Source organism: Mastacembelus armatus, chromosome 12 (genome assembly GCF_900324485.2).
Source record: "Mastacembelus armatus chromosome 12, fMasArm1.2, whole genome shotgun sequence".
Classification (NCBI taxonomy): domain Eukaryota; kingdom Metazoa; phylum Chordata; class Actinopteri; order Synbranchiformes; family Mastacembelidae; genus Mastacembelus; species Mastacembelus armatus.
The window spans coordinates 8,518,445-8,533,637 of record NC_046644.1 but is presented as its reverse complement, the minus strand read 5'-3'; the positions used below and the strand labels follow the sequence as shown (position 1 = coordinate 8,533,637).

The following is a 15,193-nucleotide window of genomic DNA, read 5'->3' as shown; positions in this document are numbered from 1 at the left end:
ATGCATAGAGCAACAACGTACATCCACTTCCACAGCCTCCATGCCCTTCTCACCCCCCTTCAAAAAAAGGTTACACTACCTCATGGCACTGAACATTGTCTCCGGATAAAAAAATTGTTCACTTTGGACTGGTTGGTCCATGCTGTGACCTGAATTAAGTTTCCAACTTTTTCAAGAGGCCTACCTCCTGACCAGCATAAAAATCGAGATTTTGTCCTTGACATGAAGTTCCTTTGCCCTAACATTATTATTTATTTTATTTTATTTCATTTTATTTTTTTTGCTGGATTCTGAAAGACCTAATTATTTATATATGGGTATGGAGATTTGAATGTCCCACAAGACAAGGTTAGGTCAGGGCTAAATGTGAAGAATCAGAAAGTGTCTGGGCCTTGCTGAAAGGAGTAACAGCTGTGCTAGAATCTGTACCAGGAACAGTGATTTTATAAAACATGCTGTGACTCAGAGCAGCAATGAGCCCTTTAAAATTAAATCAATCCTTACCTTCAGTTTAGGTCTGTCCAAAGAACAGTAATGCTATTAACAAGAACAGATATGAATGGATATATGGGAGGAATGACCTGTGGGGTGGCAGTTCTCATACTGCTGTATGAAATAGTCTAATACCAGAACCAAATAATCAAGTCAAATGTCTTTTTTCTGTTCATTGTTTCTTTTCGTTAGAAAAATGATGGTCAGTTCACCGTCATCCAGCTGGTTGGCATGCTGCGCGGCATCGCATCCGGCATGAGGTAAACACAATACCAAGAAACACTGTACATATCATTGAATGCCTCACTGGAGCACAGAGTTTCGATTTTATCTTCTCCTTTGGTGATACATGTAGGTACCTATCTGACATGGGCTATGTCCACCGTGATCTCGCTGCTCGTAACATCCTGGTCAACAGTAACCTCGTGTGTAAAGTCTCGGATTTCGGCCTGTCCCGAGTTCTGGAAGATGACCCAGAGGCTGCGTACACCACACGGGTAAGAGTACACATATTTGTTTGATTATGTAGTAATCTGTTAATAATCAAGTTTGAAATAAACATGGAGGTTTAACAGTTTTTTTTTTTTTTGTTTTTTTTTTATGACCTCAGAGAGATTCAAATTTTGATGCTCTAAAAACAGAGAAAAGTAGTGTTCTCTCATATTTAAGTGGTTAATTAATTAATTGGTTAATTAATTTTGAACGTCATGTTTGGTAATTTTTCTCAATAAGCAACTTTGATAATTAATCAGCTGTGGTCAGGTTTATGCAGTTTGATAAATCAAATTTGAATTAGGTGAAAAAAAAAGCTCAAGATGAATACATTCTTGCATGTACACACACACACAGAATCAGCAGGTTTTAAATTAGGCTGTGCATCCCGGGCTAAGTGGCGTCCTGTCAACCACGAGATCTGCTCCTTCCTGCAGGAGGAGGGCCAATTAGTCGTCAGCTCAGTATCCGCAACACTCAATTAGCACTGAGTCTCGCAGCCTTAGCGCCAAAGATCTTCTCACTCACCTCTCACTACCAGCCTACATCTCTTCTTGCTTTCTCTCTCTGTTGCTGTCAGGCTCTCCTTCCCTGACAGAGCAGTGAGAAAACCATAATTCACACCCTTCAGATAATCAGACCCTGAAATATCCTGCTGCTGTGTTCATCAATACTGCATCAAACTAATTTCACCACTCATCAGCTGAAAATACATTTTCCTGTGCAACTCAGCAGTCATCCTGTGAACTTTTTTTCATTCTTGCAATGAAAGCGTGATAATGAAGCAATGGAAAAGGCATACAGGAATCTCGGGCCCCCCGACAGTTAGGACAGGGAATTTGTAAAATAAAGTGAAACTTGGTAACATGAATGTGTTCCTAAATTGGTATCCATTAGTGTAATTGTGGGTTGGACCACATGTGGCAGAAGTGTCTCAATTAAGCTCAGTTCTTGGGTTTCTGTCTTTTTTTTTTTTTTTTTTTGTAAAAATTTTGAATGACTGCAGCTGTATTTATATACCGGAAGGTAATATGTACAAGAGTGGCACACAGCGGCATAACAGATGGAAACTATTTCAGGCTTCACATGGCTTACATTTCCTAAGCCTGATTTCCTTTGAATCGCCTGAGGTATTTGCACTATATGGTAAATGTTGTGGTTTTTTTTTTCCACAGGGTGGGAAGATTCCTATTCGCTGGACAGCTCCAGAGGCAATCGCATACAGGAAGTTTACCTCAGCCAGCGATGTGTGGAGCTATGGCATTGTCATGTGGGAAGTGATGTCATATGGAGAGAGGCCATACTGGGAGATGTCTAATCAAGATGTAGGTTTAATGTGACGTTATTATTGGGCGCGTGCTGTATGTTTTGTGCCAGCTTGAATTTGTGGGATTTTTCAGCCTTGGTGTGGTGCATCTGAAGTAATCAGAAACTGATAAACAGTTTTACCACAAGGTCAGTCTAATAACAGTGCTGGAGCTTTAGTATTTCACATGATCATCATCAGCAGGTGGAGATTTCAGATTTCCTTAATTTTGTCTCTTAAATTAATTTGTTGAAGCCATAAAAAATAAAAAAAATCATTTAGTGGAAATGTCTGGGATTTTTAAAGGGGTTGGTTTGGCTTTCGCTTGGCCAGTGACTTCTTTTAGCCACCCAGAGCCAAGAATTAGTCCTGGAAATCCCCGAAGAACAGCAAATTATCATTTTTACACTTTTACTCTGATTTTTGTTTTAGTTTTGTGTGAAAAAAATATGATCTAACATTTCAGCCAACAGGGAAATTTTAAACTTTTCCTTTAAGGACCTCGGAAACCACAGCTCAGCAGCTGGAACAGCAGTTTTGAAATTTAAACCTAGTTAAGAAAAATGTTTTCTAAACTTGGGCTTTGAACTTTGGGGTTTGGTATATTTGGTACATTAACACAGACCAGAGATCTCTGTTGGCAGGTATGATGATATCTATTCTATATTTCTCAAAAATTAAATACAAAGCTAAGCAACAATTCATACATGTAAATTGCAATGCAATGCAAGTAAATACTGTACTTGCATTAGAGTTGAAAATGTTTACAAGTGTTGGCTGAAAGCAATAGGGTCCCACAGGAACTTATTATTATAAATCTATGGCTGCAAAGTGAGGAAAATGAGAACGTGTAGTTTTAATAGAACGACACAAAGACAGTGTGGAGTCTAGAGAAAGGTTGGGTAAGCAAAAGAGTAAAACAGGTGAATATGCATGGAGGTGCAGCGCTCAGCAGAAAAGTATAGCAAGGAAATTAGGGGCTGTACACTTGGCATATGAATCACCCGTTAGTAAGATTTTGATGTTTTGATGGTGTTATCTGTCAGTTTATAAAATACTTGCCCAATTTTAAATCTGTAAATGTGAATGGCAGCGAGTTTGCTCTGCTCAGCACGTACCGAAAGTCTGCCTGTGTCTGTTCATCAGAGAGGAGCCAGAGAAAAGTGAGTTAGAGAACAGGAGCGTGATGAAAAGAGAAGGAGAGGGTAGCACCTACATTAAACTGTAGTGTGGCCCGGAGGTCATTTTAATGGGGAGACTTGCAATCGTGTCACATGGCAAAGAGTGAGAATGTGGCAATTGATTCTGACCCCACACACACATGCACTCAGTTCCCACCCACAGACGCTCACAGACGGGCAACATATGTACGCACAGCCCTCCAGTGACCTCTTCATCCCCTGCTTCAAACCCCTTCCCTCCTCCCTGGTTATTAGGCTGTCTGTCTCAGAGAAGTCTGGAGAGGAGAGGACAGGAGAGGAGGATGAGAGGAGAGAAGAAGGCGTTTGATGTTTAATTGAAAGTGTTATGCTGGATTTTCTCTGATCTGCACAGCAAGAAAGTGCAGGCTCTCACACTCTCGTTCTCTAAACTCTCTCCCTCTGTTTCTATCTCTCTCTCCCCTTCCTTCTCACTTCTTCCTCTCATCCCCCCTTTTTGTCTCACAAAAATCCTTTCACTGTCTGTATTCTTCCTTGCCTCTCATCCACCTTCTCTTTCTGGCTCCCACCTCGACCTCTCATTTTCTTCCTCTGATCATTCCTCCCTGCCAATCAGCTCCTTCTCAGCACGTAGCAATGATTTGATGCTGTGCCTCATTCTCATGCTTCGGTGTGTGCGCTTTCATGCATGCGTGTGTGTGTGTGTGTTGCAGTGCTATCCCGTCTGTCTTTTTGTGTGAGTTTGACACAAGTAAAGGCTGTCATGAACTCTACAAATCAAATCCCTCCAGTGTCTCGCACTGGCAGAACTAGGCTGAAGACTCCAGCCTGCTTTCCACTGCAGGGTCCAACAGAGTGAGCCAGGGTTTATTTATTATTCATCTAATTCATTTCCACCCCCCTCCAAAAAAAAAATTTAAAAAAATTCTGTGATTCAGTGTGCTGTATCTTGTTACTCGCAGAAATAATTAACTTGAGCAATGCAGCATATCATATAATCAAATAATGCTCCTATGATGGGTTATCTCAGTTGGGTTTGTTTTTGTTTGGGATGTATGGTCAGATAGAGAGCAGGGGTATCTGAGGAGAGAGTATCTTGATTCGAGATCTTGCTCAGAAGAGCTCAAATTGGAAGTCATGTTGCTTTGCTCAAGTGTGCCATGGTCCTGCTGTGGAAAGGTGATTACATGTTCAGGTGTCAAAAGACACACAATCATTTGGTGTATTACCTCTTTGCCCCTGTTACTTTACACAAACACAGCATCTTGTGTTAAACTCTCTCTAAAGTGCAGAATCTTTTGAATGAACTTGAAAAATTGCTCATTCACTTCAAATGTCAATCATGAAGACTCAGTAAGTGTATGGTTTGTTCCAGGTTTATTCCAGGCCTCAGAACTCTAAGAACTGTTAAATGCTCAGATTGAGATAGCTGATGTCCTGCATGTAATGTTGATGGGTGATGTTGACAGTTTTAATCTGGAGGTTTAGTGTCATGCTGTGTCATGTTGTGCATTATTTTATGGGGGTTTGTGCAGGACGATTTGAGTTAGGTTTGAAGTCTGTGTTTTACCTGGCTGCAAGATGAATTTCAATCTGGGACAATAACTTTAGAGTTGAAGCAGGCTCAGGCCATTTTAGATGGGATGATTGTGATTAACAAAGGGACTTCCACTGCTCCAGCTGGTCTGCTCTGCTAACCATAAAGTGTTTTGTACTCCCAGAGTAAATTGGATATTACTCTGTCACATACTGTATTCCCCTCACCTCCTTCCTTTTCTCTACTCCTAAATGAACGAAAATAATTTGCTTGCAGATTCTTTGAAAATCTTTAAGAAAGCAAATCTTCTCTTCATCCATCTGCAGGTAATAAAAGCAGTAGAAGAAAACTATAGGTTGCCAGGTCCTATGGACTGCCCCGAGGCTCTGTACCACCTGATGATGGACTGCTGGCAGCGAGAACGCAACAGCCGCCCCAAATTTGATGAGATTGTATGTCTATTAGACAAACTCATTCGCAACCCCAGCTCATTAAAAAAGCTGGTGAACTCCTCACACAGGTAAGAACTCACTCTGCAAAATAACAACATATAAATTTGTAAATTTGTTGTGTATCTGAAATATAAAAGATTAATGTTTGAATAGACCAGGCGATCTTAGCCCTCCCTTATCTGCATCTAGAATTAACTGGTTCTGTTTTTGAAGATTCTAACATTAAAAAATGTTAAAACATTTTTATTTTGCTTTATCTTCTCATTAAACACATGTTGGCCATGAATAAAATGCATCGCTTTTATCAACATTTTCACTCAAATTTATTCAATCTTGAAATGCATTGTGTTTTAACTGACCTGTTCTTACTTAAGTGAATTAAACCCCGGCACTACGAGCTAATAGACTCATCATCGCTCAGATGAAATGTAACACTTCAGTTTCTATCCAAGTGTTGTGTGGCTGCATAATTAAATCAGGATGGACATGTCTGACTGCTGCATGCTGGTAAAGAAGAAGAGAGAAATAAATGAAAGTGGCTTGATTTTCTTAAAACTACGCATTAGTGTGAATTGTATTCAGTGGGGTGTCTTTTGATTATAGCAACATTCGAACATTCAATTAGTATTTCTCCACTATGTATATTCGTTGCATTAGTGTATAATGGAATGGAAAGGCTGTAAGTGCTCTGAAGCAGACATTTAGTCAGACACCCTCATTACCTTATTTTCTTTGCAGAGATAATGAAATAATGTGAGATCTTTTGTTCTCCTCTCTCGTTTCCACATACACCCACACACACACACACATACAAACACACAGGAACGCACTTAATAAATCAACGCCATATCTAACAGCCGGTGCAATAACATATGACAATTATCCAGATAAAGAGGGACACCAGCAGGGCCAGTCGTCGTTCCACATGACACTCCTATTCTATCTGTAGTGCGGAGAATATTGTTAGCTGGCACAAATGCTTCTGTTTGATAGCACAGGGAGCTCTGTTTGTTAGTGTGAAGAGTGAGGTGAATGACAAAGAGTTTGGAGTGGACAGCATTTTCAGCTTTGTGCGATGGTACATAACTAGCATTATGAAGCCTCACTGTAAAGTGTCAGGAGCACAGTGCTAGGGTTCAGAATTAGTTTGCACAATGAATCCTGCTACTTTATAGTACATTTATGAAAATGATATGAAACAGAGCTGGTGCAGGTTAAGTGCTTAACCAACCATGTAAACTGAATGTATGTATGATCTTGTGGTTTTATTTGATTACTGTCATATCCTTTTTTTTTTTTTTTTAAATTATATCTCCATTTATGTACCAGGGTTTCTAATCTGTTAGTGGAGCATGCCAGTGCTGAGGGGGAGTGCAACACTCTGAGCCAGACCGTAGGAGAGTGGCTTGACTCGATCAAGATGGGTCGTTACACTGAACTCTTCATGGAAGGAGGCTACTCTTCACTGGAAACCGTAGCTCAGATGACATCAGAGTAAGACTTCCTAAACATATATGAACACCCACAAGTATTAGGACATCTTACCAGGCAGCTTGGGTTTTGCTCAGTCAAATTTTGAAAGATGTCTCTTAGGTTTCTGCTGCCACCACAATGCACAGTTAATTTAATAGAATATACACTAGTCCCTATGAAAAGTCTATGCACACTAGTCTTTTAACATTCTAACTTTAAAGCAATGTTGCAGAAATTTAAATCTGTGATGTGGCTTTATTAACATCTAGAGGCACAAACAGTCCTAGAGCTTAACTTTAACTTTTTCTTTCCTTTCAGGGACTGCAGCACTTTTTTCCTGCTGCAGAAAAAATGAACAGTCACCAAACGGTGTGAAGGTCAAAGCAGAATGAGAATGCAGGATTTATTACAAGGCTCTAAAAAAATAGTATAATTTTATAGCACTTGAAGACTTCAAAAACTCTGTATGACCCAGGCATACGTTACTCTGGGAATGTCACATCAGTATTGTAACAGTTTTTATATTGCTTTAATCAGGATATCAATAAGATCTGATGTTGAGGATATTGTATGTTGATCGTCTTGCAACAACACTACACTAAAATAACAATGGCATGAAAATCATAAAAACTGTTGTCTAAAATCTACCAATGAACTATGTATAAAAAATACAGGTATTTTTTTTTAATCATCTTCATGATTTGCTTTATTTATTAGCTGCCTACCTGACAAATAAGGGCCTGTTGTTTGTGTGCTGTTTTGCAGGGATTTGCGGAGAGTAGGGGTAAACCTGGCTGGCCATCAGAAAAAAATCATCACTAGCATTCAGGAGATGAGAGTCCATATGAACAGCACCAACTCTACTGTAAACATCTGATGCATATGTACAGGCACGCACACAAACACACACATACACACAGGTGCACATACAACACAGTATATGGACCTAGGATGTAATGAAAAGACTTAGATTTGGACCTAGAGTGGCTTAGCACTTTCTACAGACAAGGAACCAGTATTTATGGATCTAACATGGAAGTTTTTGTGTGAATTTTGCTCGTGGTGTCATTGGGGACGTTTGACATTGCAGCGCTAAAACCAAACTGAACTGAACTTGCTACGTGAAGGGAAGATGATGGTGAGATAACTGAACTGAACTGCATTAAATTCAACTGAAGACTTTTCATTTTAATTATTCCATTTGTGTGAATCTTGGGGATTCAGATGCCTCTGTGCACTGTTTGGATTCTTTCAGATCAGATATGAAACATGGACTGTAGATCTTGCCCAGAGCAACCAGCCCTTTTTGGCTGTATCACAAATGTGTGCATTTAATGCAGTGGGCTCAGATGTTCCTTTTTCAGCCTGTCTCAGGTGATTGGAAGAGTACTGGCTTATTCTCTGGCAGTTTTCGCTGGAAATATGCTTATGTCAGGAGTCAATGAATTTTACACCATTCTCAGGCAGGGTAAAAATAATAATGGACCAAGAGTGAAATCTCTATTAGTTTCAATCTTTGCTTTGCTAACTCATACTCAGCATCATACACAGTACATCATCCTCTAAAATATTGCAAGGCACATAATAAAAGTTTGTTTTAAAGAGACTGACGTTTAGGTCTTATCAAACTTCCAAGAGGAAAGTTTTAGGCACTAAGATGCTCTCTCTATAGCTGTCCTGTATGGCTGAATGTATAACACTACAATGAGCACAACACTCAGCTGCAGCATCAAACTGTCATGGTTTGATATGTAAATGCTGTCAAATAAGCATAGATTGTGGCAATAGAACCATTCAGGCCCTTAAATCCAGCAACTGAATGAAGCTGCAGATTGTATCAAGCATTCAGCTGGCTTTCTGTAATTTTTCATCTGAAAAGCTATAAGAATCTCCAGTAAGATCTTGATAGGTTCCTACAGCACTCACTTGTGGAAAATTGCCTCATATACTGGATACTTCACACATCTTTTAAAGGAACTTTCACTCTAATTTTGTGGAACCCTTATGCTAATGTTCGAGCCACATCTCAAATTAGTCAAACTGCCTACCTGAGAGTCAAGCAGGAGTGTTTACAGAGATTCAGCTGGACAATAATTCGCCCTCCACCCACATTCCTGTGGACTTAATTCAGATGAAACTTCATCCAGGATCTAATGACAACATCAAACATCCATGCTGAACAGGCACACGGGCTCTTCCAGTAGGCATCAGTGGAAAATTCATTCCAGTGGAAGTTTCTTGTTTGGAAATTCAAGGAACATTCAACTCATCCTGATGGAGCATTTGTTCATATAATAACAGAACTGCTACTCATGGAAAGGATCACCCAGATACTTGTGGGACTGTTTACTGATACTCTAATCGAACCTTCACTCAGATCTTAATGGAACCTGTTCTAGGATTCCAATGCAGCCTTCACTCAAGAGTGCACTCAGATCTTCATGGAGCCTTCACTTAGAGCCAACAACCTTCAGGTACCGCAGAAAACCCTCAGCAATCTGTTCAGTTCACCACGCTGCAGAGTCTCTCTCCACCATGTCTGTCATGCTACAACAAACCTCACTCTAACAGGACTGCATAAAGTATGGAGGCAATATTGATCAACTTAATATTCATTTATTTATTTATAGTTGTTTTAAGAGTGAGCAACAGGATGTAGGCAGTTTGTGTTTTATCATTATACTCTCTATCTTGGACTACTGAGCAGCTCTGCCTACATGTTTTTCTTGTATATAATGTATTATAAATTCAAAGCAGGGAGCATCATTCTGTCTACCATCATGTGGACAAGTTGGAATTGACCAAGCATCTCCAGAGTAGTACGCATTAGTAAATAGTGACAAATAGGCTAAATCAACAATCGTGCAACTTAGACATGGACCACTGTTAGGTGGGGGCAACCAGTCCACCTGTTTCCAACGAAGGGGGTCCAAATAGGTATGCAGAAAGATCAGATATCCATGTTATGTTGTTGGTGATTGTGTTTCATTTCAAGTTTTGATGCAACACCTTGGAATATATTCAGTGGCCCTATATCAGGCAGCAGTAAATATTCTGTTGTCTCTAACAGCAAGAGAAGTATGCACAGGGATTGAAATATGAACTTCTGTTATATGGTATGATTTAAATTTATACAATGATGTCAATGATCAAGCCCTTGCTTTTTTTTTCTTTGGTATATGTTATACATTGCTACGTAGTGTTTTATTGAAAAAAACTTGACCCTTTTAAATACTCTGTACTGTTCACCAAAAGCAGAAACTGAGTTCTGACAATAGATATTTATTCTCTTTGCAGATGACATGGTAATATTTTTCTTGGCCATACACAGTTATACTGCTAGTCCTGTGGCACTAGATGGAAACTAAATGAGATTGTAAAGCTAGTTTTATAAGAGGTGGTATCACTTGACTGCATCTTAACTGCATGAAAAGCATAGAAAAGGACAGAAGAAGAATGTAAGGTTTTAAAGGCGTATTTCACCTTTTGAGAACATATTTGTCCTTGAAACACTCAGACCTTCTAAGTGTAAGAAGAATTTCATAAAAGGTATTATTGGTGGTAGAAAGCCACCACTGGCTCTCATATTCTTCCACCTGGTGTCAAGATCAAGGTCAGAAAAGAACATTTTCATAAAAATTGCAGATGGGGGATAGTTACAGCTGATTATGTCAAAATATTCTACTAGAGTGAAATTTTCAATGACAATTTTTGATCTTTAGTTTTAATTTGGAGGAACAGCAATCCCTTTGCAACATTAGATCTGTCAAATAACAGATTGTTCTTTTTATTCAAGCACTTATGTTCTTTTTGGTAGAAATGCAACCGACTCTTTGGCAGTAAACATGTATGGTGTATGTAGACTATTTTGGCTATGCAGATCTTTAGTTTAGTGGGGCAATGCATCAGTAATGTGGTGCTGCTTTCAAAATAAACAATATAAGTCATGTATAGTGAAAGTGATTTGTGCTGGGTGCTTTTAATCTACAACTCAGCATGTTTTTCAACTGAAGTATCTTCAGTCATGTGAATACCATAGGGGTTCGATGGAGTTTCACAGTGTTTTGATCCGACCCAAATTTCATGTTAATTGGCTTTGTACAACTACACTTTTTAGCTTAATTTTCAACTTGAGATCAATGCCTGGGGCATGAACAATTGGGGAATAGTACACCCATACAAGTGCCTCTCATCTTTTCAGCACCATTATTTCCTCCCCTGCCAAAATGTTAGACCCCAGCTGTGCCCCAACTTCCTATAGTATCTATTCACTTTTTGCCAACAATATCTACAGGCAATAAGAAGAATGTCAGACAATGTGTATGTTGGAACTTATTTAAGTTGCACTTTATGAGAAATCTTTTGCCCCTTTGTTGGACTAAAAATGCCTATAGGTTACTGACTTTTTAGTGTCATAATTTGTCTTTATAACTAACTATACAAACTAATTATAAGGATATCACGTCATATACTTAAAGCTTCCCAAGGTATGCAATTTGACAGGTAAGCACAAGAAATTGGCAATATTTTTAATGAGATTTCTTGTCATTAAAAACAACAATCAATAGACGGTTTACAGTAGTTGATTGCAGAGCAAGAGTTGCTTACTTCATTTCCATTATCTATTCTCAGCTGTGACATGATTTTATCCTGGCTCTCTATGTATATTATAACTTCATTCTGATTTAAAACATAGCACAGTAAACCAGCAAAGACTTCTAAGTATTTATTGATGTGTTGTTTGACAAGGGAAGTGTTTATGGAGGAATCAATTTTATAGTGTCAAATGAAATTACATAAGCCACTTGGTGTAACATCTGAACCAACAACTTTGTTGTTTGAAATGGACTCTCAGAAGAGGACAGTTTTAATTCATTCGCATCAATATACACAGCAATTTCCATAACAAATTATTACACTCATACACATGGGGGTCTGTTGGAATTTGCTCCATACTAAAAGCACTGCGTGAATCGATGGTTGGAGTTCTAGCAAATGTATGGAAACAATACCTTACAGATGATATTACTGTATTAAAAATTTGTGCACTCAAATGCATGGGCATATAACAATTATTACAGGTTGCACTCACATCTACTATAGTTTTAAGAAACCTAATTGTGATAAATATCACATTTTAGCGTTTCTGAAAACCTCAGAAATAAGCAGAGAAGTGGGTGGGGTTAAATCTGGGGCCAGGGTTTTATTACAGTCCTAATGTTTTTGTGATAAGTCCAATTTTAAATAGCCATCTGACCTATTTCAACTACTTACAGAGTTGCTCAGACAAAGAGCAGCTGTGCCAGTATGTCAACACTGCAAGACTACATCAAAAGTCTTGATTTTTCATCTTTAGCTGCGGCAACAGTTAATGTGTCACAATTTTAAATACAAATTTACAGTTTACAAAAAAATACATAGATTACCAGTGACCCTGCCCCCTTTGTCATTGTTGAATTAACTTCTCAGGAAGTGGAAAATAAATACATTCATTGGGTCATCACACATTTGGTCTTATGAAAAGATGTGCAGCTTTCACTCCAAGTGGTTAATAGGTTTTCCCCAGGTCAAAGATAATAATGATGTTATCAGTAACTCACACATAAGGTTTTAAAAAAAACGGAATAATTGTTTTGTGATCCATCGAAAGCACAGTAAAAGTACTTAGCTATTGATGTGCTATTGGTTTGTCTTTGAGACTGTCATGTTTGTGTTGATGTTTTTGTAGTGTGTTATCAAATTCTATATTTTTGCAATAAAACTTTGAAAAAATCAACACTGGTTGTAGCTTTCATTGTTTGATACAAAGACATTCATGTTCCTTGCACAATACATTTGATAACAACATATTGTGATGCCTTAACTTTTCATTTATCCGTCCTTCATTTAGTGCAAATAGTTAGCATATCAACACATTAAACTAAGATGATAAGCATTACCTGCTAAACAAGACCATTTACTGTAATAATGCTAATATTCTCATCATTAGCATTTAACTCAAAGTCCTGCTACTATGGCAGGTGTGCCGCATGCCTCAAAAACAAAACCTCATGTTTTGAGGTTATCTCACGAGATTTGTAAAATGTCCGAAATGTAAACACTTTCTATTCATCAGCAGGTATGAACTGGACATTTTCCAGTTAATAATTAAATGTTTATAGATTTTGTTGTGTGCACTGTAGGTTCTTATTGTTATTGCTGTTCATCTTTACCAGTTAATAGAGCAAATTACAGGCTGTGAATGTTATTGTAATGTACTTTGTTAGGATTTGTGATTTTTTGTTTAATTTTTTTTTCTATGTTTATACTCCTTGGTGGTTTCTATATAATGAGCTATTTTAGCCAAACAATGTAATTGCTAAAGGATGTTTCCCAACAATGCAATTAGACATGGTTTATTGGTTCAGATACCACTTGTACGGGTAACAAGGGAGCTAGTTAGCAGTTTTCTCATCTTTTAGATGGAGAAGCGGAAGGAAGGAGGAAGGAATGTGGAAACAGATGGATAAATTAACGAAAAGACAGTTTTTTGATCTAGAAAGAAAATCAAATACCCATGGAAAGAAATTCACCCCAAATAACACTGTTCCCATCTTAGCGCTAAACTATTTGGTAAAGCTCATTGTCAATGGTGCATTGTGGGTGATAACCGAATCAGAACAGTTCATTGCTGGGTTATAGTGATAATGAGTTGTGAGATTCTGTAAAATGCACAATGTTTTAAAACTCGATGATGCAAGCCCGGGCAATTGTGTGTCTGTCAGATGTAGTAAAATTAGCTGCTGATGTCAGCAGCTCATGCTATTGTGTGACTGCGCTCAAACAAAAGAGCCAATAATGTGAAAGCCTTGATAAGGGTTAATGTGTTATATAAAACTAGTATGTGTTATTTTATTTAGAAAGTCACATACACAGTGTTATGAATGGTCCATATGGATTATTTCTTCTTTAAAACCCTGACAGGCTTTACAATAGAAAGTGATTTGCTTAATCTCCTGTGCGATACATAAAAAAATCCTGATTTCCATGTCTTTTCATAATTTCTGCAATAACCTTGAATCATATCTGAAGGTGACGCTCAGTTCTTACTGTGATACAGTAGTTTATATGGAAATACCAGTACCGGGTTGTTACGTGTGTGTATGTGTGTGTTATGATGTCAAATCAGGCCTAGCTGATCTCTGGGGGAATCCACGACCTGCATGGCCAAAGTGATTACATTCACACACACACACAAATTGTATGAAGGTGAAATTTGCCATCAACATGGCTATTACCAAAACCTCTGTATCAGCGGCATGAAGAAAAGAGCAGCAGCATGTGTGTATATATGTGTGTTGGGATTGCAATGCATGGAGGCATATTCCCAGTGGTGCTGAGTGGGATTGTTTTTGGACGGATGGACAGGTTGTTGGCTTTGGGCTAGCCTGGTTGTCTCTCTGTGTGTCTGCATGTCTTCACACACCAGCCTGTCTGCTCGTGCACTTCTCAGTTTTGACCAGCTGAATCCACCTGACTGTTACATGCCTTTACTGTGCAACTTTATATCTCCATGACATTCAGTTTGTGACTCTATTAAGACTTTCCGTTTTTGTTTGGCTTTACAGTCTGCTGCTCTTTACTGTCGTACTGTTTATTAGACCGTCACTGTGTCAGACCAGAGTCAGCTATCCCAGGGCCCGATAAAGTAATTTTCTCTTGAAGAGGTGTCGGTGGTTGAGGTGTCCCAAGGGTCATTTGAAAATCATTGCAGACGTGCCTCTTTAATCATTATGAATGACCTTCAGCAGAACCTTAGCTGTCAGCTTAGGTGTGATTGTCTGGGTGTCTGAAAGTCTATGGGTTTTTGTGTAACTGCTAGTGTATAAGCATGTCTGTGAGTATGTATATCTGTATGATTTTGTACGGAGAGTGCATCTACATCTGTTCCTGTTTTTGTGTTACAGCCTTTGATATAATCATGCTGATTCCTACAGTTTCTCGAATTTGTTTGAAGAAAAAATGTTGCATTGGAGCACAGCATGAAAGGTGTGTGAGAAGCCCTTTGGAGTCAAAAGCTGGTGATGGTGCAGATTTTGTTTAAAATGGCAGCGCTGTTTTGAAGCAAATTATTAGTATCTTGGGGTTATTGTCACCTTAATTTTCTATCAGTTTTGCTCAGACTCATTCACATAGTTAAAATAATAACGTGTGCAGGTTTCAGCTAGCATATTGTAAACTGTTGTAAAATGAGAACAATTAGAACAATTTCCCATTGATTCATATTACATAACTTTTGAAA

General features: G+C 38.5%; 1 protein-coding gene across 2 annotated transcripts in view; it reads left to right on the top strand.

Moving 5' to 3' along the window:
- Positions 1-12,594, top strand: part of epha5 (EPH receptor A5) — a 54,108-nt gene extending 41,514 nt beyond the window's left edge. The window contains exons 14-19 of one of the 2 annotated variants that reach the window (XM_026297268.1): positions 685-752; positions 848-989; positions 2,160-2,309; positions 5,314-5,507; positions 6,769-6,933; positions 7,678-12,594. In XM_026297268.1, the coding sequence (XP_026153053.1) occupies positions 685-752; positions 848-989; positions 2,160-2,309; positions 5,314-5,507; positions 6,769-6,933; positions 7,678-7,789 (831 nt within the window). In that variant the 3' untranslated portion in view covers positions 7,790-12,594. Of the gene's footprint in view, positions 1-684; positions 753-847; positions 990-2,159; positions 2,310-5,313; positions 5,508-6,768; positions 6,934-7,230; positions 7,601-7,677 lie in introns of those variants that run through there. The other variant, XM_033325473.1, reaches the window with a different exon arrangement.
- Positions 12,595-15,193: the final 2,599 nt, after the last annotated feature.